The sequence below is a fragment of the Clytia hemisphaerica genome, unplaced genomic scaffold, assembly GCF_902728285.1.
Source record: "Clytia hemisphaerica strain Z4C2 unplaced genomic scaffold, Clytia hemisphaerica genome assembly, whole genome shotgun sequence".
NCBI lineage: Eukaryota > Metazoa > Cnidaria > Hydrozoa > Leptothecata > Clytiidae > Clytia > Clytia hemisphaerica.
In genome coordinates, this window is record NW_027103646.1 from 164,297 (window position 1) to 188,434 (window position 24,138).

General features: G+C 36.3%; 2 protein-coding genes and 1 long non-coding RNA gene across 3 annotated transcripts; all 3 read right to left on the bottom strand.

The window, feature by feature from the left end:
* Window positions 1–5,247: 5,247 nt before the first annotated feature.
* Window positions 5,248–7,591, bottom strand: LOC136802946 (VWFA and cache domain-containing protein 1-like). Its single transcript, XM_067059675.1, has 7 exons — window positions 7,571–7,591; window positions 7,214–7,320; window positions 7,026–7,106; window positions 6,528–6,638; window positions 6,274–6,387; window positions 5,709–5,802; window positions 5,248–5,307 (listed from the first exon to the last, which is right to left on the bottom strand). Exons 2-7 carry the CDS (start codon window positions 7,282–7,284, stop codon window positions 5,248–5,250), a joined length of 531 nt encoding a protein of 176 aa, XP_066915776.1. The 5' UTR covers window positions 7,285–7,320; window positions 7,571–7,591.
* A 28-nt stretch (window positions 7,592–7,619) lies between these two features.
* LOC136802955 (uncharacterized) lies at window positions 7,620–9,615 on the bottom strand. The gene is made up of 3 exons (XR_010846080.1): window positions 9,520–9,615; window positions 9,114–9,282; window positions 7,620–7,704 (listed from the first exon to the last, which is right to left on the bottom strand). It is a non-coding gene; the product is annotated as an uncharacterized lncRNA (long non-coding RNA).
* Window positions 9,616–9,775: 160 nt separating this feature from the next.
* Window positions 9,776–17,027, bottom strand: LOC136802947 (uncharacterized). Its single transcript, XM_067059676.1, has 11 exons — window positions 16,872–17,027; window positions 16,312–16,374; window positions 14,885–15,058; window positions 14,278–14,543; window positions 13,451–13,598; window positions 12,890–13,085; window positions 12,516–12,638; window positions 11,863–11,957; window positions 11,140–11,284; window positions 10,520–10,672; window positions 9,776–9,990 (listed from the first exon to the last, which is right to left on the bottom strand). The coding sequence occupies exons 1-11, from the start codon at window positions 17,025–17,027 to the stop codon at window positions 9,776–9,778; spliced, it is 1,734 nt and encodes a 577-aa protein (XP_066915777.1).
* Window positions 17,028–24,138: the final 7,111 nt, after the last annotated feature.

The window sequence follows — 24,138 nt, forward strand, 5'->3', positions numbered from 1 at the left end:
GATGCTAAGGAGGCGCAACCATGGCTTGCGCCGAAGGGCGAAAATTTCAATATTTTTCACCACCATTTTAGCTACAATCAGGGACAAAATACTTGGCACAAAAGGGAAATTCACTGGGGTGTTTTGAAACCACAATCGATTTGTAAGTGCTCTAAAGTAGGTTCGAAGGGTAGAGTTTTAACTCTGAGTTTTAACGCTAGACTTAACACTTACGACCTTAGGATGTGAAGATCCAAAAGTTCAAAAATGGTCCAGTAGGGCTTGAAATAATAGCCTAGAAACAAATAAATCCCTCCCAGATCGAAATACTCAATGAAATCAAGTTGAAGGCCTAAAATTTACATTCTCGCTCGAACTTCAATTTTCGAAAAATTGTAAATTAGCCAAAAGTGCCAATATATTATGACACAGATTGTAAAAGACACTTTGTTTTGACAAATTTCTTTTAAGAAGTACTTTTTCAAACCACTCTGATGAGCTGTGAGAGCCACTAATGTACTTCCCTCGCCTAGCTCAATGTTACCAAGAGGGCAAGGTGATGATGCCCAAATAATGGCAATATGAAATGTACATATATCCAATAAGATTAATTATTGAGTTGTCGGCCGTAAGGCGGAAAAATTTTTGAAATCTTCAAACGTAAAACTATGAAATTAGACTTCCTACATTTTCTCTTGAGTTTCCCAAAAAAATTGAAACCCCCCCTTAAACCCTCAAAAAAAATTTGGAACCCCCCCTAAACCCTCGAAAAAATTTCGAACCCCCCCCTAGATCCCCCCCACCCCCCCCCCCCCCCCCCCCTAGTAGATACTTTATGACCGCTCCCTAAAATGATTTTAACATACCTAGACTAGAGTGTACTTCTGGCTGAACTTTGCTTTCTAATAATTTTTGATGACGCTGAGTCCAGTGAAGTAGATCATTTGACGAGGTTTGAAAAAATCCAAATAAAAAGCTACTTGAAGTTGAACAATGAATAAAAACCAATAACAGATTTTGAATCCCTTATTTTCAAATAAAAACGTTGTTTCGTTCTTTTTATTACCTGGCAAAAAAACAACACGAAAACCTGGCGGACAGTCCGCCTAAGCAAAAACATGTTACCATATACTACCGGGCCACTTAATCGTGCCAGTCTATAAAAAAGCTTTAAGTGGACCCTGGTTTATGACATACCCAAAATTAGTCTCTCTAGTTAAGCCAGTCCGAAACTCCTAAAGACAAATATGCCTTCACACTTGAGCGACACCGGGAGAACAGAGTCTTCTTTATTAATTCATCTTACAATTTGTGCCTCCTCTTGGCTCAGAGAAAAGATTTTTTAAACGTTTGACAATGTGGGGTTGCCGGTGCTGGCGGGCATTAATCAGGCGAGTTTTGTACGATTTGTATTGATATTGATAAACCGTCAAACTAAACAATGTAAAATGAAATAGCGTAAGTATAAAGTTTGACAATGAAAGAAAATAAGCCTAAGTCTATGAGTGAATCTATAATTATGTAAGAAATAAATAAAATGTCTGAGTTGAATAATATCTAAGTCACAAAAGTAAAAAGTCCTAACTTAAGGTGTGTCAGTGAAAGAAACTTACCAGCTGGCCAAATGTAGATGCTGTGAAATGATGCCAGCAGGTAAATGAAAAGCTCAAAATGTATAAACAAACAAAATGAACCATGAATAAATCAAATCCAAAATCAAAATGTGAGCAGAGGCTGAGACTGAATGCGTGCTCACTGAGTGCCACGTGGAACAATGGTAGCCATGTTGAATTTATGAAAATTGATGACTAAGTTGCATGATGCTTACTGTCTAGTGGCATTAGCAAGACTGACTTGAGACACACCTTTTATGCATAAGTCTACCATGTTGGCATGCCAATTCCAACATGATGACTCATCATAATGGTAGCCTAAGAAGTGAGGTCAAGGTCAAAGGTCAAATAAATTATGATGTGATGAATAAATTAGTATAAATAATTAGCTAATGAAAATAAATTATGATGCCATGAATAAATTAAATTAAATTGAATAAATTTTACTGAAATTGCATAAATTATAAAATTTTTGTTTTGTTTTGATTTTAAATTTTTTTTTTTATATACAGATTCAAACATTAACTTAACAGACAACCTTCTAAGACCAAACTCATTTTCGGTTGAGCTAGGTATAACTATTAAATTTTGGTCCTATAGTCGTACTTCTTCCCTTTTTTGTTAATAGTATACTTAGTATCAAGGGCCTAAAACTAAAAATGTAAAATGACGAGTTTATAATTCAATTTCTGCTTCGTCTGTATATAGTGTTCTCTTTCTTCTTAACTTTAAATTTCTTTTTTTTGACTCCGTGCCATTCCCCTCCTGTTGCCCACGAAGCTTTTAGAAAATGAAGGTACCGAAAAAATGTCATTTTGAATTTATGTGGTAAAGCTTATCTTCTTTGTACCAAACTTAACTGCAACTTCTGAAAAGTGACCAAGGTCTAACACCATATTTCTGATGCAGTTTGTTTCACCTAAGCGTGGAACTCCTCCTCGTTGTAACGGTTAACGACCGTTTCCGAATAAGTGAGCGGACGGGGTGGCAATGGAGGTCTCAAATGGTGGTCTTGTGAGGGTGTGCTCTGTCTTTTGCAACGTTTGACGACACACACGATAATGACGATTAGGATTATAAGAACGACGACCACAACCACGACTGTGATTATAATGGTGGTGTTGTCGTCACTGTCGCCTCCCTGTTCGTCAACCTCACTACATTGTTGTGCATTCCAATAGCAACCGTATAAATTGCATTCGTCTGACCGTCTGAAAAAAATGTATTAAGGTGGATCACGGTTAGTTCGAAAGAATACTAGAGATATATTAAAGTTGTTGTAAGTTTTCGATGCTTTGTTTTAAATATGAACGCTTATTCTTACACTTTAACATTCTGTCTGTAAAATAGCCATTTGGCCTCATGAGTGTTTTGTCTGTAAGATAACGAACCAGATAATTGAAAGAACCTCAATTTTTGAGAATAATCTTTTAACATTGTCTTATAAGTCCCTATATTTGAAGATTTTGAGATGTAAATTAGTTTTCACAGCCAATACACCTTTTTTTACCGTAGCCGTCAATTACCGCGCGGGCATTTTTTTGTTCGTTTTACCACCCTAAAACCGTCCCAGTCTTTTTTCGCGCCTAAAGACAACAGAAAAAAGTGTAAAAAAAGGATCGAGTATAGGGTGGTAAATTAAATAATAAAAGTGGCACGCGCCTATCCGCGCGACTACGGTCGAAAAGGTGTATCAAAAAGTTGGAAGGGCTCCCTTACTGGAAATGAGAGCAACTCAAGGGATAACATGCATCTAACGGCATTTTATTTTTCATCACATTTTTGAGGTGGGTGGAATCTGGCATCTTTTGACCCATGCTCCGAGGTTGGCAGATCAAGGTGGATTGTCTGAAAATGAGATAAGCAAAGATACATACATACTATTCATTCTCGATAACCTAGCTTCTTTAATGGCCAGTATTACTTTTAAAGTACAAAATACACGTTCTTTCTTTTATAAGCATAACATTTATAAGCATATGCAGGCTCAGTTTTGGGCACCTAAACAATGGCTCTGTTGTTTGAGAACAATAAAAAAAACTTGCTTATAAAAACATGTATAGGTTTAAAAAGTTAAAGATATTCTTTTTTTGTGAAATAAAAGGAGATGTGCCTCTATGCTGACAAAGCAGAATTAACAATAGAAGTTCTCAACATTTATGCTCGCGCAGAGGGAATGAAGAGAAGTTGTTCTTCTCTTCTTCTTAAGAATGGTGTAAGCCGATGGTAGGATACTTTAAACGATGTTCTTTAAAGTTCAGATTTTATTGTTGTTTCTTACCTTTGTGCGTCAGTTTCGAAGAGATCACTGAGACATGCTTTCTCTACGTAGCAAGGACAATCACAAGAAGCCTCGTCTACACCTTCTCTGCATTTACCAAGCACTTCACCCTGAGAAGTTAAAAATAAATAATATTAATACATGGGGGTGATGAGGGGGTACTAAGGTATGTGCGGACGGAACCTCAAAAACCGACCCTTAGAGAGACTGATTTTTGCTGAAAAGGTAACCCTTAAAGAGACTTTTCTGAAAAATTTTCTTCGATTTTTGAAAAAAGTGGTACCCTTAGAGAGACTTTTTTACAATTTTTTCAACTGAATTAAAAAAAGTTTCCTAAAATCGTGAATTTTCCGACCCTCAGAGAGACTAATTTAAAACTTTCTGATTTTTCCGACCCTTAGAGGGACTTTGAAGGGTGAAAAAATCGACCCTTACAATCGTCCGCACATACCCAGCACCCATTTTTGCCCAAGCACCCCCGGCGTATTAATACCATCCAAGTGTCACGCTCGAACTCGAGTTACAGAGGAAGTCGTATCATAGAAAGTATTTTATGAGGTATTCTTATCTTGACGCGGACTGAAGATCATTTCGAATTATGGAATGATTCGAATAATAGAATTTCAAATTAGCAAAGAGTTCACTCTACTGTAAGTGTTAAAGCAATGTCAATTCTCGGCAGTGATCTGAAGAAGGGCATGGTATAGTATCACTATATACCTTTAGACTTGGTTTTGAGCATTTGCACTCTTCTTGTTCTTTTTCAACGTTTGAATGTTTAGTGAAGAGAAGTAGAAGATTTGTTCCTTTGATGGGAACCAACCAAAATGTCCCGTTGTCTGATTTTGAAACTGTTATATGGTCAAGCTGAAATTTAAAAATAGAATGTTGAACATTTTCTACAGTTATTTGTACATCTAAAGTTTTAATTTACTTTGGAGTAAAGCATATGTGGAACGTTAAGCTTTCAGGATCCCTTTTTAAGATCATATGACATTAAGAACTTGTCTGTGGTTTATTAACTCCTAAATATTACTTGAATTAATTCATCCAAAGAAGGTTTGTCAGGAAGGTCTAGGAAAGTGTTCATCTAACAATAATTGTCAGGTGAACTGTATCGAGAATGCTAATCCTGAATTTGCCCACTTGTCATTTGATTCTTTAATTCTGAATTAAGTGCTGCTAAACACGACAACAGTGAGTTTCAGGACATAAGGTGATATTTCGTCTTACCGAATAAAACCATATGGTACGGGGTAGTCGATCATTATATTCGATACAAGATGTTTTCTTCATCATACCTCTCTGTAGAAGTTTTCTTGCCACGTCCGGTTCCTGTGAGACGATGAACAATATCATTTAGAAATAATTTTACTATCTTCCTATGTCTATTGTTAGGGGAGGTAACTTCTTAGGGACAATTTTTTCTAACACCTAATTGGTTAATTGGATGTTTCTGGGAAAAAAACTGATCCACCAAACACGTTTTTTTTTATAAGAACATCCAAAATCTTTGAAAACCTTCTTCAGATTTTCTTAACTTTTTGAGTTTCAAGCCTAAAAATGTTCTCAACATGTTCTTATTTTTTCCCATTTTTATGTAGTTTTGTCCATTTTCCTAAGAAATAGGCTGTTTTTGAGTCCGCGAAGCCTCAAAATGTTCTTAACTTGTTCATAACATTTTGGTTGTCGAAGCCTTATGTTCTTATATAGTTTATTTTCATAAAAAACGTCTAATTGATCGAAAAAGCAAATTTAATTTGGTTTCATATTTCTGAAGTTGCACCTGTCACGAAGCGCGAAATGTGGGATTCAATTTTTGGAATGGTTCTTACCTTTTCTACGAGATGGATATGTTTGTAAAGATCTCCTTCTGTGCCATTGTGGTAAAGTAGAAATCCGTCTGTGTTGATGATTGAACACGTACCTCTGAACGAAAAGAGAGATGGAGGTGGTTTATGGTGAAAAAGATTTGAAAATCTTTCTAATACAAGAAGTTTGAAGTTTTGAAGTTTGAAGTTTTTAATCTTCTTTAATATGATCTTTTTAAGTAAGTACGTTTGCAACCGCAGACAAGAGCGACCCAAAGGCCCATTTCTCTTTTGCTGTCCACCCGATGGTAGAGGAGAGCGCCACTCCTTTTCCTGGATTTCCCCACTTACCCTTGACCCGCTTCTTAAGTTGCTGAGTATCAAGCAGAATGGGCTCAATACCCTTTTGTCCCAAGTACGAAGCCTTTGATTTGCCCCAACTGAAAACCTTGTGCATCGTAGCAGCTGGATACTCTACGTATCTTCTTGATCGTTCTTACGCTACTTCCACCTTTCCAACCGAGTAATACTTAAGTGGCAAAGGGACAAACAATACTTGATGCACTTGACTGGAAGGTTAAATTCATACCTGATCACTTTACGAGCACATAAAGTCAAATCTCTTTCGATCAGAAATTGAAAATAACGAAATTCGAAATCCATTCCAATTACGCCTGATCCTTGCTTTACGCCACTCAATTCTCTGAAATGCAAAGAGTATAAGTGAACCATTGAAAGAAAAGAAAATATATCAAAGTGAAAAGGAGAAACATACATTAAGATGGGAACAGAGGCAAGTCTTTTTGGTGTCTCGTTGGTGAATTTTAGAATGGTTTTTCTTACTCAGTAATTTGTTTGCTGAGAGATAAGATGCTTGCTTGTGAAGGATCGTTCAAATCTTTGTAAGGTGTCGTGAACACAAGTTTGCCGGGAAAAGTTTCCGCAAGATGGTACCTGTAAACGTAAAGAAAGAAATTTGAATGGCCTGTCTATCAAGTTAAATGTTCATAAACACACGTTTTTTTATAAGAACATCCAAAATCTTTGAAGCCTTTGAAGGATGTTTTTAAGTTTTTGAGTTTTGAGAATTAAAATGTTCTTAACATGAGTTCTTATTTTCACCATTTTGTGAGCATTTTTTGTCTCTTTTCTTAAGAAATTGGCTATTTTAGAGTCTGCAAAGCTTTAAAATTTTCTAAACTAGTTCTTAACATTTTGGCCATTAAAGCCTTACGTTCTTATATAGTTTGTTCTTATAAAAAACGTGTATTATCTAAACAGTTTTCTAAAAAACACTTCTCTGTCGTTGCTATGTTTCATTAAATTGTCCAAACCACTTACCATTGTTGCTGACGAGGGTCAAATTCTGGAACCTCTATTCCAGGGAAAATTCTGAAAACTCCATTCTCCATACCAATGTACCTGAAAAAATTATGTGAAGCGTTTTTGAAACAAATCAAAGTATCTTTGAGTAACAAATAACAATTAGAGCACCTAATGGTTTCGTCCAAATCTAAACCTTTCCTAACCTCCATTTGATGATAAGTCTTTGATTAGACTCGTCCCCAGTCCAGATTTCGTTCATTAAGTTGGTTGCCATGACAGCCTGACGAATTTCGTTGCGAATGGTGTTACTCTAAGAAAGTCAAAAAAGTAAATAGATATTTGTTAATGAGATTGAAAAAAGGTTGCTTCAGACGTTGTTTTTGTCGTACTTGTTCACTTACAGGTTTTGTTACTTAGATAAGGGTAAGTTCACTTATCCCAAATCCGATTTGCCCTTCTTAAGGTGCATAAATTAGACAAAGGCTTTGCTCTAAAATTGTTTAACTAATTTGATAGAGTGTAGTTCTGATCAGGTAATATCATAGCATGTCCTTATTTACCTTGAATGCTGTAGGGTTTTCAACATACCCATTGAAATAGTTTTGGAGAGTTTTGACAGTTTCATTGTTCTCCTTTTCATAATAAACGCTCGGTTGCTCAAATGAATCCGGTGCAATACTAACTACCGGTTGATCTGTAAAATACGGAAAGAGCAGATCATTTCATGTAGAAAATTTTTTCCAATCATGGTAATGACACACAAGAAATGTCAAATTAATTGGCACTGATCCTTGGCTACAATCAGTGACAAAATAATTGGCACAAAAAGGGAAATTCAACGGGGTGTTTTGAAACCACAATCGATTTGTAAGTGCTCTAAAGTAGGTTCGAAGGGTAGAGTTTTAACTCTGAGTTTTAACGCTAGACTTAAGATCTAAGGACCCAAAAGCTCAAAAATGGTCCAGTAGGGCTTGAAATCTAGCCTAGATACCAATGAATCCCTCTCAGATCGAAATAATCGATGAAATCAAGTTGAAGGCCTAAAACATTCTCGCTCGAACTTAAATTTTCGAAAGATGGTAAATTAGCCAAAAGTGCTAATATATTATGGCACTGATTGTAGATCGAAAAATACGGATTGATGTTATTGACATGAAAATGGCTTCTCCGTAGTAATTCCTTACCCGACCCCCTACTCCAGACCCTCTGGAGTCCAAAAGCCCCCTTAAGGGCTCTGACCATAGTGAATTTTTCATAATTGCCGTGTTTAAAATGTGTTTTCTGACTGATGTAACCAACAAAACTATGGCATGTTATACATTTTTTCTGTTAGACAAACTATTCCTGAATCTGAAAATTTAAAAATTGCATTGAAAAAATTTGATGAAGAAGAAAATGAAGACTTTTGCGAGGAAGAGTATTTCAACTTTGAAGAGCTTAGTTTCGGTGAAGAAAAAACATTTTGAAAAATTTTTCGCAGTAGATGGTGTATCTTTTACCGAACAATAAAAATGTTTGCGGAAAATTTTTTGTAAATGCTTCTTTGTCTCGAAATCTTCAAAATAGTGGTTTTTCATCAATTTTTCATCTGGATTTTGCTTAAAAAAACAGTCATAACTTTTGACACATCTTTTTAGAAAAATTTTCCGCAAAATTTGAAATAGTTCAATTCTTTGCGGACAGTTTGAAAAAGTTTGAAACAAAAAGGTTAATTACCCTTTAAAACTTAGCACTTTTAATAAAAGAAGGTGATGCAACATATTATTAACGTCTTTTTAAAGTTCATAACGTAATTTTTCAATTAAGTTCTTAATTACTCTTAAGGGGTTTGATCAAAAAGCAATTTATAAAGGCAATTCTTTGTTAAAAGTGTTAAAGAATCTAAAAAATAACTTTTATGTTCAGATACTAAAATCAATTTTCTGATTATGGTCAGAGCCCTTAAACGATATTTTCCTCTTCATTCCATGAATTGGAGATCGTATCGAAAATTAGGACCCCGCTAGGTGGCGCTACCCTGCACTCAGGAGCTGGTCTAGTATTTTTGTGCTGACAAACCTAATCATTAGATGTTACAAACTATCTAGAGGAACTTTTCTTTACCTTTGATAGCAATGTAACCATAATGTGAACACAATTCATCTTGTATACCATCTTGTAAACTCAATCGATGATAAAGTTCATTTCCTTTTGTTGTCGAACTTTGTAATTGTAGATCGTCTTTGTACACTGATGAAACAGCCACTCCTACTGAAAAACTCGAGCCCTCTACCTGAAACATAGAGGCATTCTTATTGGTTGAGAGAACTGTACGAGCTCTTATAATAGGAACAAGGTTTTGATGGCTCAAGACTGACGTTACAAGCTTAACTCCGTCGCACTTGAAATCTAACAAAAATTCAAAGTCGTAGAGAAAAACTACTCATTCGAAAGCCTAACGACTTATTTTCTTCTATTTCAGAGATTGAATGATTCAATTCAATGTTTCCAAGCAAAGGGGATCTCTCACCTCTCTCCAGATGTAAGTGAAATTTTTGCTTTCGAATTTGGCACCAAGCGTTCCCAGAGGTACAGATGATTTCACGTTGAAACTCTTTTCATCTTCTCTGCCGCTTGAATAAAAGATGTAAAAGTAACATACCATAGTAAGATACCCCTACACTGGTAAAAAGATAATTCTTTGATGCTATACGTATTTTATTCCAGATCGTTGTTTGATAAAGTTTAAATGGATAAAAGACCCAACTAGTTGGCGAATTGGTAGCTTAGATTAATCCTAGTACAAGAGTGACGTCACTGTGAAATTCGAATCTCTCTATTGTGTATTGAATCAAGGTTGACGAAGAATTAGCAGACCTTTTCATTGAATTGTAGACTTGATTTTGGAATTGAATGGATGTTTCGAAGTTGGTGATATCAATACGACTTCCACTGGCATGTAGTTCAGGATTGATGTAGTATGGATGGATGTAAGTTGTCCCTACGTATCAAAAAGTTATAGTTGAAAAAACTACTCACCCTGGCCGTTTTTTCCTTCAGATTTTAATGATATAAAGACACCCCTTTCTCACAGACCGAGGGGGACCCCCTCTCACTGGAAAGATTTGGCAACATATCGTCCCCGGTGGAAAGTCATAACTAATGAAATAAATAAATCCTCACTGCAAAATATCGTGCTATTTTTCCATCCCCACTGAATTTTTGTGACTTGAAAACAATGGAATTCAAATCCCAAACCATATAAAAACATGGGAATATTTATTCTCACTGGCTGAAAAACCCTACCGAGTGTGTGAGGAGGGGTGTATAAAAGTTGATCAATTCAACAGGCTTGACTGACTAGACAATAAAGATACAAAGCATATTCGAATTTTGCCGATTCCCAAGTTTTAAATTTATGATCGCATTGCTGCTTATCATGCAAATAAACTTGAGCCTGCACAGGGCCTACTTGTTAGAAGGGAAACGCCTGAAGACAACCAATTTCAACTAATTCTCAAATAACATACCCGACTTATCAATAAGGAAAGGATAAGCGTCTTTGGTGTTTGCTACCTCTGCTGTCACGCCAAATAATTCGTTGCTTAAGAAAGACAAACACAAAACGCCAAGAAGTTTGTTGTCATCACTGACCACTCTTGTACAAGCATCTATCATTGTGCCTAGAATGAGGGAAAATTGATTATTCATATTGATTATATTATTAAGGACACTACCAGAGAGGCACCTCGTGTCAAGTATAGGTGCTAGCGAGGGGATAAATCGCTCAAAGAATTCTCGTACACCTTTTTTCGAGTAGTTTATCCCTCAGGTCAAAGAAAACACGGGCTGCAAAATTATATCAATGTAGTCAAAACATGTGATTACTCGAAAAAGTTCACGTGATTTTATTCCCATGTTACTTGATACAACTCACATGAAATTACTTTATTAGTATCAATAAATTCGCACCAATCAGAAATAAATGTCATGTAACATAAAAGTCTCGAGTCAAAGCGTGATTTGTCTTCAGACTTTAATTTTGTAGCTTGTGTATTAAGCGCCTCATGACGATTGAAAGTCATCGGCCATAAAAACTCTCAAAACCTCGTGTCTCCGGGGTATTGTTTTGATGTGACGTATCTCTTACCCAGTCCGTAGAAATCCTCATAAGGCATGGAAAATTGTAGTTGAGGTGGGCCAAGTTCATTTTGAAAAGCTTTGTATATTTTTGCAACTTGCTGTCGTATGTCTGCTTCGTTGTATCTTGGATAAATATCCACCAGTTGGAATTTCTGAATGAGATGAAAAGCAAATTGAATGTAGTAGCTCTCAAAATTTGCCATCTTGTAAAGATCATTTACTCCACATAGTCAAAGAGAATGAGACTGACAAAAACCGCATGTGATTGGTTCTCAACTTCAGTTGAGATACAATCTGACAATGTCTGTGTGTCTGTGTGTCTGTCACAAAAACTTTAGGGCAGCCTGGAGACTTTAAAAATGCTTGGATTTGGCTGAAATTTGGCACACTTGTACCTTGGGTGAATATCTGGGGGTCTACAATTGGGCCTATGAATAATTTGAAGCCACTGAAGTTGAGCCCAGTGCGTTGCGCACGTTCGACTATTCGAAAGTAGATAGGATTTTGAAACTTTTACGAAAGATGCTACGGATCATAAGGATCCCCCCCACTAGTAAGGGAAAAATAGGGAACCGCCCTTTCTCACAACTTCTTCATAGAGCCCCTCCCCCACCCCAGAGAACTCAAATTTCACCTATTTGCATTTGTGATTGGAAATTCACGCAAATTTTTCCCGAGTTTCATGCAATACCAAGGCCCCGCCCTCAGGAAAAAAGAAAATGATACATACGTTGAAAGAATCACAATTTTGATCGTTACAAGCATCGCAACCTTCTTGTTTTAAACCTTCGTGTTCTTGTCGTGTGATAAGAGGTGTCGATGAACCTGTGTAGAAAGGCAGGTGGAATTTTGTGCTTTTGTCATTGGTCGATTAACTAAAGTATAATTTCGGTTAAGTCGAGTATGGTTTATAAAGTTCGAAAATAAGATTCTTTTCAAAAATTAACTAGTTCATAGTTCGGAGTTAAAACTGTTAAAGAAATAAGAGTAAGAAGCTCGGTCATAGATAATTGAATAGATTGGAGCCCCCCTTTTTTGGGGCGCCTTCAGTGCCGCTTGTTTTAGTAGCAGCAGGCTGGGTGATGGCTGAGTTATTTGATATTCTGATGGAAGAATGAATAGTGCTAGTTGGGCTCAACCGTCCTTAACCACTGAAAAATGCACTATAATTATGACTGGAGCTCATACCTCCCTCTCCAAGATCTGTTGCGCGGTCAGGCAAAATCCCGAAAATCCAAACCTTCCGGTTGTTGAAAACTTTCCCGACCCTCAGAGTTTAAGCTTGTCGGAAGAAAATCTCTTTATTTGGTAGTTTGATACCTGGTTAACAGTTGAGAGGAGATGATTGGTGACACCTATCAAAGCAGAAAAAATAATACGTACCTTGCACGAGAAAGATGACAACAGAAGCTTGACAAGCTTTTTGATAACCGTTTTTGTAATATTCTTTGACTTGGGAATAACTTTCATCGTGCTCCCCTGATGTGATTAGGATGAACAGCTTCTCTGAAAAGAATGATATCACCATTACTTTTTACGTTTTCATATGATTTGCAAACAGATGTGTTGTAAGCGCCCCCCCCGCTGAAAATCTGAACTGGTCTCAAAATTTATCCGACCCTTCAGTGTTCGTGATAGTTTTCTTTTTTGTCTCGCCATTTCAACTGTTTTTGATACATGAACTTGAGGAAGGATTTGCAATTGAAAAAGTGGCGAAATAAATACGCCATGCGAAACCATTAACTAGTTCAGCTTACTTTTATTGCTTGAACCAAACAATCTGAACGAGTCACGGAAGACTTTAGCGTACTCAAGAAGTCCAGTTTGACCTGTTCTGTCCAAGAAATCTTTCAGTACTTTGATGACCGAAGGGCGAGCTTCGGTTAGAAACTTCAAGCAATCAAACTCTGATGGTGCGATAGAGTTCCCTCCTGATATAATTCGTAGTACTATCTAAAAAAGGTACAAATTTCTTTGTTTTAGCGTTTATGAGAGAAACTGTAGCCCACTTATCCTTTATACAATATTATGACATTTTGCGAGGATCTTTAACTATTTTGCGAGGATCTTAAACTATTTTGCTAGGATCTTAAACTATTGAAAAAGAACGTAGAGGATACAAGTTGTTGCGGATTTAAGAGGGCTCAAAATTTATAACGAAGAGTGTTTTTTAAAGCCATGATCCTTATAAGGTAATGGAGACTCTCCATCATAAGTTTTGAGCTCTCCTCAGATCCACCACAGAGGATCAAACATAGGTCTAGGTCACATTTACAGATCTAGCACATAGTTTTGAGAGAAATGAAAACAAATCAAACCTTGTCTTTCCCATCTATGATTCGTAGTAAGTTGTGAACAACTTTTTTGGCTTGCTTCAAAAGATCTCCTTTCATTTTGGATGAATAATCGAGGACGATCACAAATTCTTTTCCTTCTTTTGTATTCACAAGGTTCGGGTACCAAGGCCTTCAAAAAAGAAGAAAATGTTTCAATTGAAAAAATCAAAAATCATTCAAACCAACCATCAAACTAAGTCTTGGTGGATACTTAGGTTAAATATGTACCTGGGTATGTGCATAGTCCGTTAAATAAACCCTAGTCTGGAAACTTATTGTTACCTTTTTCCTTTGCTGATATATAAAGATAAAAATCGATTTGCTCAGTTTTAGTCTTCTTGGAATTGACTTAATCACACGATCAAAAAGAGAGGAAAACAAACATTTCTCAAAGCAAGTTCAAGTAAGAAACAAAAGGCTTCCAGACCAGTGTTTTCTATACGGACTATGGTACGTGCGAACAGTAATAGTAGTTTTTACAAAAACTAACCCACTCTGTGAAAGTTTTCGAATCATAAAAACACTGTCATCTTGCAAACCGTGTAACCCGTGGCGTGTATCAACTTTACATAGCAAGTAGCTCACACTAAACACTAAGATCATATGGTATAGAAAATATTACCCTCCTAAGATGCTCTTAAAAGTACTTTTTAGACAAATTCAGAAGTAGTACTTAATAAGTCCGCAAAAAAGATTTACTCTCAAGCCTTTCCAAGCAAACGAAGGCTTATATTGAGGCACAAAACACACCCCTGTGACAAAGTCAGTTGTAAAATTCATTTGGAAAGGCAAAATACATTGAAAAATACCTGTATCTTGGATCGAAGGCAGAACAGTTGCACATGGTCTCTTCTTCGGGTGATCGGTCAGCCGGGTAGCCCAAGAAATACCCATCGGTAGTTCCTAAGTAAATATGTCTACTGGACCCCTTTCCATGTTTGTTGTACGCTTCTTTCATTTTTTCCAGCATAACCGATTGAGTCAACCGGTGGACTTTATCTTCCAATGTTCGCAATTGATTGGGACATAAATTGTGATCAACACTCGCATAACCGCAAACGTCATCAAAATTTACCTTTTAGTGAAAAAGGGGTGCAAGATTTTGTCAGTGTATTTTGTCAAATGATATCGTTTTCTAGAATAAATTCGAGCCCTTGGTTAGGGGTCTTGTTTAGGTCCGTCGAATGGCGAGTTTCGCTGGTCCAAGGTACGAAAAAAAATTACAATTCACTGGTCTAATAATTCATGTACATGGGTTTGCTAAGAATTCACCGGCCTAGAATTTAGAATTCGCCGGATTTTTCATTCGCAAGCCTATCAAAAATAAGGCAGAACCCCTGCTTGGTTAATCAAAGTTAATATTTTCTCCACCCAGCGTGCGTAAAGACACTTCAAGCATACGGGCGCTAAACCCACCCAGTTCTTAAACAGATTACTGTAGGTAGTTTTCCTGGCATCATAATCACAACAGCTCGTGATTGGTTTATCATCCCCGTCGCCAGGCCCCTTGAAATCATTCTTGATGACGTCAATAAGCTCTTCTAACGTTTGGTTGGCTTTCCTCACTTTCTCTTCCAAGCTGTCGTGAAACTGGAAAAGTAATGTGAAAACATAGCACCTCGATTGGAAAAGGTAACGGAAAATCTCGCAAACTTTGAGGATCAGAAGATCAAGAAATATTTTCTCCAGAAGAGACTCTTTAAGCTAATAGGGCATTATACAGACCACTACAAGTGGAAAAGCCCGCTGCCCCTTATTGGACCTTGCAGTTCTTATAAAAAAGAGTAAATTTTATATTTGAAAATGAAACGTCACGAAATTGGTACTATTTCACCCCCTTCTCACAGACCTGGTTAGTCTGAATCGCAGACCTCTACAAAACCCTAGGTAGTATATAAGGAGCACGAATCCGTTAGTGGATGCCAGCAGCCTAAGACCCGGTTGGATTTTATCAGGCAGAGGGGGGTAAAAATAACGGACCAAAACTTGATGGGGATCGATATTCCTATGTTTTTAACGGCTGGGGATTTGAATTCTATTGTTTTCTTGCCAGAAAATTCAATGGGGATGGAAAAAATAGCACAATATTTTGCAGTGAGGATTTGTTTGTCTGATTATTTTCAGTGGGGATAAAAATTGGAGTATAACTTTCCACTAGGGGTTTTTTGGCTAATTTTTCCAATGGGACGATTCCCAGTGATTGTGTGAGAAGGGGTGTATCATTTCTAAGAGGTCATTCTTATAACTTGCGATAAATTCATTGATCATTTCAGAAGGGAAATTATGTTTTAGGATTTTTCTCCCAGAAATCACGGACATCATAAGCAAGGGAAATACCTGACGGGTTTTTAATACTTCCTGAAACTAAGTGAACATCGTTTATTGCATTAGAAAACCACTGTGCAAAAAAATGTTTTCTATCTTTCACAATTAACTGCATCCTTTAATTACATGCATCTATTAACGTTTGTTATTAACTATTTATCATGATAATGAGTTTCAGATAGATTAGTTTCGAAAACATTATATTTCAACATGAAGGATTTCAAGCTATATACTCATTGTTAGTGTTACTACCAAAAATTGTGCAACTTCGATATGACTAAATTTTCTCTATTAAAAAATGCTAAATAAGCACAGGTCCAGAATATCCATTCTTTAATTGTTTCAATGTTTGGCCATTGTTCCCTCTGCCATAATTGGAGTAGCGTTGGAAGTTCTTTTAAGATGTACATCGACATTATTGGGCCAGTCGAGGATTAGTTTGATTAATATTTTGTGGTCTTCTTCCTCCTAACAAAGTTTTATGAGCTGAGCTTGTTATAGCATGAAAAGTAACTCACCTTTCTGAGAATTTCAGATCCTTCTTGTGTTTTTTTTTTGCTGGTAATTTTGCTCAAATGGTCCTGAAAATTGAAAATATCTGCGTTGTGAAACCTATACAGTGGGTGGAGTCTCTATAATTCGAACCAGCACGGGGAACATTAATTTGTTCGAGTTGAAAACATTTCGAGTTGTAGAGACTCTACTGTATAAACAAATTCGAATGGTAAAAATATTCAAAATACTTTTTTATTGTTACACATCAACACACATCCAAACCATTTATTCTCAGTCTGCAATATAATTCTATGAATTGAATATCTAACGAAGCACTCTTCTGAAATGTCAAGATGTCACTTTCTCCATTTAATACTCTAATAGGCCATTTCACAGTCGCAAAGCGTAATGGGTAATCAGGACCACTGCGCGCTAATGACGACTTACTATTGGACCAGAGCTTTGAAATTTTTTGAAGATTATTGCGTCTAGCCAACAGAAAGCCGTAATGGAGGCGCAGTCAGTCCTGATTACCCATTATCCATTTCGACTGTGAAATAGCCTATTCTAACTTACACTGTACCTGTAGTTGATCAACGCCCAAGTTTGTGTTTACAAAATCATTCAAAGCTTTTGACATGTCAGTCACTTGGTCTTCTAAGGTTGAAGTGACTGTCCCTTCTGTTTCATGAATTGCCATAACAAACAAAATGTTAACCAGAAACAATGTAAACTCCATCTTGCTATAAATTATCACTTATTTTCTTTACAAGGAATATATATTTTAACTAATGTCTTGTAATGTTATAGTATCTCACTCACTCTAGCTTCTAATAAAATTTATGCTGTATAATGCATTTTTTTCTTTTTATGTTATTAAGTCTAAAAAAACTTTGCAGATTGCTTTTTCAGAGAACAGTTTAGAATGTAGAGATAATAAGTAAATTGTTTTGTGATCATGTAAACTTGTCATGAATTAAGGTCGATGACGTCATACAAATCCAATTAAATAGTATGCACATTCAAGTTGTGCCAGAGAGCTTTATAAATTCTTTTCTCAACTTTGCGATGTATATGTGATACAATTATCTGATACCCCCTTTCTTTTAAATGAGAAATGTTGCACCATGGATTTATCATAGAACTCTGGATAAACATCAAATAAAACGGTGGAGAGCGAACCATTGTCTTTCCCTTGTTATTAGAAAACAATTGAGGATCTAGCTTTGTCCGCAAAGGACAACTGTCATGGCGGCTCGAAGGTCTCTGATTTTGAAAAATGATTAATAATCCCATTTTTAAAAAGTCCTGTAACTTCTTGTTTCTGCATATTTACTGGATTAAATTTTGAAAATGAAAGCAAGAAAGCTTAACGAATACATTATGAAATCAAATGTGACAAAAACATCATCAAACAAGAAAAATAAAGTTAAAAGCCTAGAATGACGTTGGCAATAACTTTCCAATTTTTTCCTGGGAAGAGCTAGGATTGACATATGTTAGACTGGAGTATCTTGGCTTCATAGTGATATGAAAATCTTTTGGAGGCATGCAGTGGCACGGTGGTTTTGGCGAGTTGGAAGTTTGAAATTTTCTGGTGTCAACATTCAATTTCTTATACATAGCATGTTTGTCGCATCTTTCTCATAGCTTAAAACCGTCAAAACGACATATTATTAGCAATTAATTTGATGCATTTGACTCTCTTGAGAGAAGTCTCATTTGGGAATTGTATAGCTGTGTTTTGATGAAAAATGCAATAAAAAAATTTACGAAACAATGATTAGTGAATGGTGGAGGGTGAACAATAATGTCATTACTGCGGACAAGGCTAAAACATGAGAAATCGATGAAAAACCAGCTCGTTGTGTATCCAGAGTTCTATGATAAATCCATGGCTGCACCAACGATTAGAATTGTGTCGATCAACCATTTACCATTCGGGCTGTATTTGTCACAATAGCGAGTTTATGTATGTCTGTTTTTCTGGGACGGAGACGATAAGATTCTCACTTGTAAACATCCTGATTGGCCGAGGTCGACGGTAAATCAGACACTTTTACCGTCCTCGATTTTGCGGGTCAAACTGCGGGTTATTCAAAATCGCTACAGTCACTTTAACGCCCTCAAAAATGCAAATACATAATCTCGCTAATGCTTGAGGGAGAGTGCATCCTCGCATGGTCAAATCTTATAACTATTCGTCGTCATCACACCACACATTTACAAGGCTTTAATGGCAAAAATGTTAGAAATAATTTAATAAACAGGCTTTGGGGACTTTAAACTACCCAATTTCTTGGGAAAATGAATAAAAATGCTCAAAAATTGGTGAAAGTAAGAACATGTTAAGAACATTTTCAGGCTTACAACTAAAGATATTAGGAACGATGGAAGGCTTCAAAAATTTTGGATGTTCTTATAATAGAACGTGTATGATTGTACATCGATGGTAATGAAAATGACTCAAAAGTAAAGTATGTCTCAATATAATCTGCAGCGGAGACAAAAAAGGCTGTAACATTTGATATAACTCGAAGGAAATGCATATTAGTCCGGGGGGGGGGGTACTAGGGTTGGTGAATGAGGGGTATGTGCAGACGGGACCTCCGAAAACCGACCCTTAGAGAGACCAAATTTTAGTGAAAAAGTGACCCTTAGAGAGACTTTTTCGAAAAATTTTCTCTGATTTTCAAAAATTTCCTACCCTTAGTGAGACTTTTTTGTAATTTTTTCTCTCAAAATCAAAATTTTTTTCGGGATATTAGTAGAGGGCCAAACCTTAGGATCCGCGACAACTTTTTTAGGGCGCAACCACATGAATTCCATTCGAAAGTTGGATGTATTTGAAGACATTTTCGCGAGGGGGGTCCACTGCTAAGGCCTGGTAAATTTTTTTAGGGCCCAAATTGGGAAATTTGCCCCGTAAAAAATTGACGTTAAGGGCGATGAAAAAAACGGCTTATGATATATCATTGGAAAGGGAATCTTTCGCTGATCAAGAATCAATTCACAACTATGGCCTGAAAATGAACGTATCTCGAGCTATGACTCTATTTGTGAGGATAGGTAAATTATCTGCTTGAACAGAATTGACGTCAAAAAATACTCTAAGAACTTTTCTCATCTTTAAACCACCCAATTATATTTTCTTCAACTTCAAAGAAAAAATAACAAAACTCGTTAGCAATTTATAAATTGAACTTGTAAATTTTAATTTTCAGCATCAGAATGGTCATCGCCCGACTCAGATTCATTTTCTTCGTCAAAATAATCATCCTCTTCTTCATCACTACTTTCTTGTTCTTCTTTTTCTTCGACCACTTTGCTTTTTTCCTTATCAGGCACAGACATTCGCTTCGTTGGAAGAGCAGGCTCGTGACTTGTTTTTGGATGACATACGCCGTTTATTATAGTGTAGCCGTTATCCAGAGGGTTTCCCGTTTCTGAAGGGTTTGCAAATGATTCTAGGTTTTTTATTTGATACAAGACTCTTGTCGTTCGAAGGTCATTCGAGGATTTTTCAGGTCCGATTCTCGCAAGTGTTTTTTTGTTCTTAAGTTTTGTTTTCCACCAAATGTTCTTTCTCATTTCCTTTAAAGTGTTGCTTTTCTTGTCATTGTATATAAACTTGATGACAAATTTTTCAAGTGAATCAGGTGTTGCTTTTTGCAAGTGGTTTATTGCTTCGATACATCCATCGACTCTTTTCCAAACTGCTTTTTTCCCTACAAAAAATAAATTATTACAAAAATCGAAATTTCTATGCACTATTCAACCTATTACCTTTTACTCGCAATTTCGGCTTTGAAACTTATTTTAACCATGCCTATCATAATCGACAAAACATTCTATACCTACCTTTTCCGAAAAAGCTCGAAATTGAATCACAACCAGTCATCACATGAAATCGAATTATCACTTTTGATATTTCAGGAGTAGCTAAGCATTTTGCATCGAAGATTGCTTTCTTCCGTTTGATTCCAAGGGTACCTGGCAAGATGCTCGATACATAAGGTGGTTGCGTCCTAAAAAAATTGTCGCAGATCCTAAGGTTTAGCCCTCTACTAATGTTCAAGTGTTATCAGCAGGAATGATATTATATTTCACCCTATTTTCATTATTATTTCTCGTACAGTAGCACTTCAACCCAGGGCCAGGGGGATACTTGGGCAATATGGGTGCCGGATGTTCTTAAATTCCGTCAAACAGTTTAAACGAGCACAAAAATTCTCAAAATTCTTTTCTAAAGGAATTCCGAAACTGCAACCACAAATGGTTATTTGGCATAAAACACTTTTAATTTTTGAACTTCCAAAAACTGAAAATGGGTGAACCTCAGTTGTTGGATGCACCAGAGAGCTCTGAAAAGTAATTCATTACTGAACGAACTTTCTCATACATGGTCTTCTTGAAAAAAGTAGAAAGGGAAAACTCATTATGAACCATCAATCGAAAGTATAGGAAAAGTCTACAACTTTTTGTCTACATGTTTTTTCTTATAAGAACAACATATATAAAGACATGAGGCTTCGATGGCAAAAATGTTAGGAACAATTTAAGAACATTTAGGGCTTTGGGGACTGTAAATTAGCCAATTTCTTTGTAAAATGGACAAAAAAGCTCAAAAAATGGTGAAAACAAAACATGTTAATAACATTTTTAGGCTTAAAACTAAAAATATTAGGAACAATTGAAGGCTTCAAAAATTTCGGATGTTCTTATAAAAAAACGTGTACATCGATTGATGGTATGAAAATGACTCAAAAGTAAAGTATGTCTCAATATAATCTGCAGCGGAGACAAAAACGGCTGTAACTTTAGATATAATTCGAAGGAAATGCATATGGCAGTTTCGCGGTTGTCAAAAAGATGATAAAAAATGGGATATTTTTAAAATAGAAAAGATAGAGAAACTCCTTGCAGGATTCTCCAACAATTATTTTTTTCATACAGCATTAACAAATGTTCGATCTTAGGGTTATCACTGTGAAAAAAAATTCAAAAAATAATCATGCAGTCAAAAAATATAGGCTATATAATATAGTTTAAAACTACTGCCTGCTTCGCTAAACAATGGGCCGCTTTTTGATCATATTTTAAGTCAATCAGTTGGCGGCTATATCTTTTGATCGAATTTAATATTTTTGAGCATTTTTTTCACAAAGATGATATTTTAACTTTAAATAAAAATGTGAAGACGAAAAATATAAATTTTTTGACGTTTCGATGACATTTTCCACAAAGTTGAAACTAGCACAAATTTATGATACATCACAGCAATAATTATAGCTAATTAAATACTTCGAATAGAACAAAACAAAACAAAAAAAACTAGAAAAGTTCAAGGGGATTTGACGCAACTTTTTCATTCAAGTCAAGCCGTAAAATTTTAATTATTAACGATTCTTTAATCAAAAGTTCTTTGTCAAACTTTCCACTGAAGTAAATTTTCAAATCATCAGAGGCATCATGTCCAGTTAACAATAGATGCTCCACAACAGCTGACTGTTTACGAGGATCACGGTGTTCATTGAACCTCGTTTTAACGTATCTTTTGGTCTTTCCCACATAAAAAGAATAGCAATTTGTGCAGTGCACTTCGTACACCACATGAAATTTTAACCTTACGAAGGTATTTTATCTTTAAACATAAACTAATTTGCAATTCGAAAACTGGTGAAGAAGATGACTTTCCTTGAAGATAGCAGTTACTGAATAGTGGCAACAGTCGCTTTTGAAGGATGTCTGACTGCTTACCATAAAACGGTAAAATCGATTTTATTTCCTTCTTTGGAACATCATAAAGGATGGTATTAACGTGCGCAGATTTTTTTTCTCTTTGAAATTCTTAGCAATAGCATTCTAGATTCCTTCTGGATATCAATTTTTCATTAAGTTGGACTTTATAACTTTCCAATCGGCAGCAAACAGAATTTCATCAGAGGAGATATTCAACGCCCTGTTATTAGTAGACCTTTGACACGGTTAATCATGTATTTGCAGAGTGCAAAACTATTCCAAGTCATGTAAACTCCTGTATGAGTCGGCTTGTAGAATGTATTGGTTAGGAATTTCCCGTCTCTCTTGACAATTTTGACATCAAGGAACGAAAGCGAATTTTCATCCGGCGATTCCTCCTCTTTGGTGAATTTGACATTGCCATGCAAGCCATTAAGATATTGGAAATGTGGGTTGTGTACCTTGGTAATCTCCTAAAGCTTTTTCTTCAAAATATCGTATAAAGATGTTGGCGAGTATCTTCTTACTATACTAAAAGAGTTTATGAAAAATGTGTGTAACGCCCGGGGGGGGGGGGGGGTACTTAGGCAAATGGAGGGCAAGGTATGTGCCGCCCTTAAGGGTACCTTTTTTGGACTTCCAAAGTCCTGCTAAGGGTCGGAAAAATCAGAAAATCAAATTTCAGTCCCACTATGGGTCGGAAATATAGAAAAATTTCAACTTTTTACCCCCTGAAAGATCAAAATTTGGTCAAATTTGTCCCGCTAAGGGTCGTAAAATTCCCAAATTTTCCTCTTTTTTTTCCTTTTTAGTCCCGGTAAGGGTTCAAAGTTCGAAAGTCGGGCGGCACCCCCCCCGTCAGCTCGCAACCCTGGTACCCGCGGGGTGTAACGCAAGATAGTCGCTGAGCTGTTATTCTCAAATTTTGCCAGGGGGTGGTCGAGTATAAAAGAGAGATTTCGTGCAGTTTTGAGACAAAAAAATCTTATTGTCTTTCGAAAAAAGCAGTTGATGATACGTCGTGGTTTTAATTTTATGTTTAAAATTTCATTTTCATCAATGATTGAGCTCGAAAATTAGCACTACCTTCCGATAAAACCCCGTTAAAAACGGATTTGACGTTCGAATCGAAGAAGCCCCTACAGTGACTTTTTGACGGAAGTATTTCTGAAATCGATTATTCAAAACAGCATGTGACGTAAATTTTCGAACTTTAGAAGGCGTGGCACTTTCTATGAAAAAGTTAGTAAAATCATAGTCTTTAAATAGTCAATGCGTAGGCCGTCGATCTCAAATTCGTAAATACAGCAACATTTTTTATATCTTTTCCATTCTTATACACTGATGATATAACGACGCTCTCAATTTGAAGTTTCAAACCCCCCTTAAAGATAAAGTTAGAGATCCACAATACCATCTTTGTCATATAATTATTGCTGTGATTTATCATAAATTTACTGCAGTGTTGAATATAATGAAATCTCGATAGACTTTTTGCTGGACAGCTAGACCACAATACCGTCAAGTGCTCTAACTTAGGACGATTGGTCGAAATATGGGACTGTTGATTATCTGGCCTGTATTTTCACTTACTGTTAAAACTCTTTGACACCAAAGTTGTTTTGATAACTCCACCGAGTTTATCAATCACGCTTTCTGTCATAACATGTCACGATAACATGCACTGAAAGCGTGCACTTTTTAACTTTTTCTTTTTATTCAAAATGACTGGACGCCGATTGGAAAATTAGAGAACGCCCGCCGCCTAACCGCCTATCACCCGACGGGATTAACAAATAATGAGTGTGTAACTTGCCGTGCGATTGACGTCAAATGCTCCATCGTTTTGCCACTAATATGGTCTTCTTCGTTCCAGACATTTGCGTGTGTTCCACTGCGGAACTTTTTCATATTTCGATTTAAAAGCTTACTCGGTGCGAAAGAGAAATTGTCTATTTTTTAATTCGCTGTTCATTAACTCAAATCAAATGACTTCGGATGTTCGGTTAAATGGTGGCCGAATTGCCGTCCCATGTTTTGTCAGATAATCCCAAGTTAGAGCAGTTGACGGTATGTCATATTGGGAATCAAAAACTGCATAAGTTACA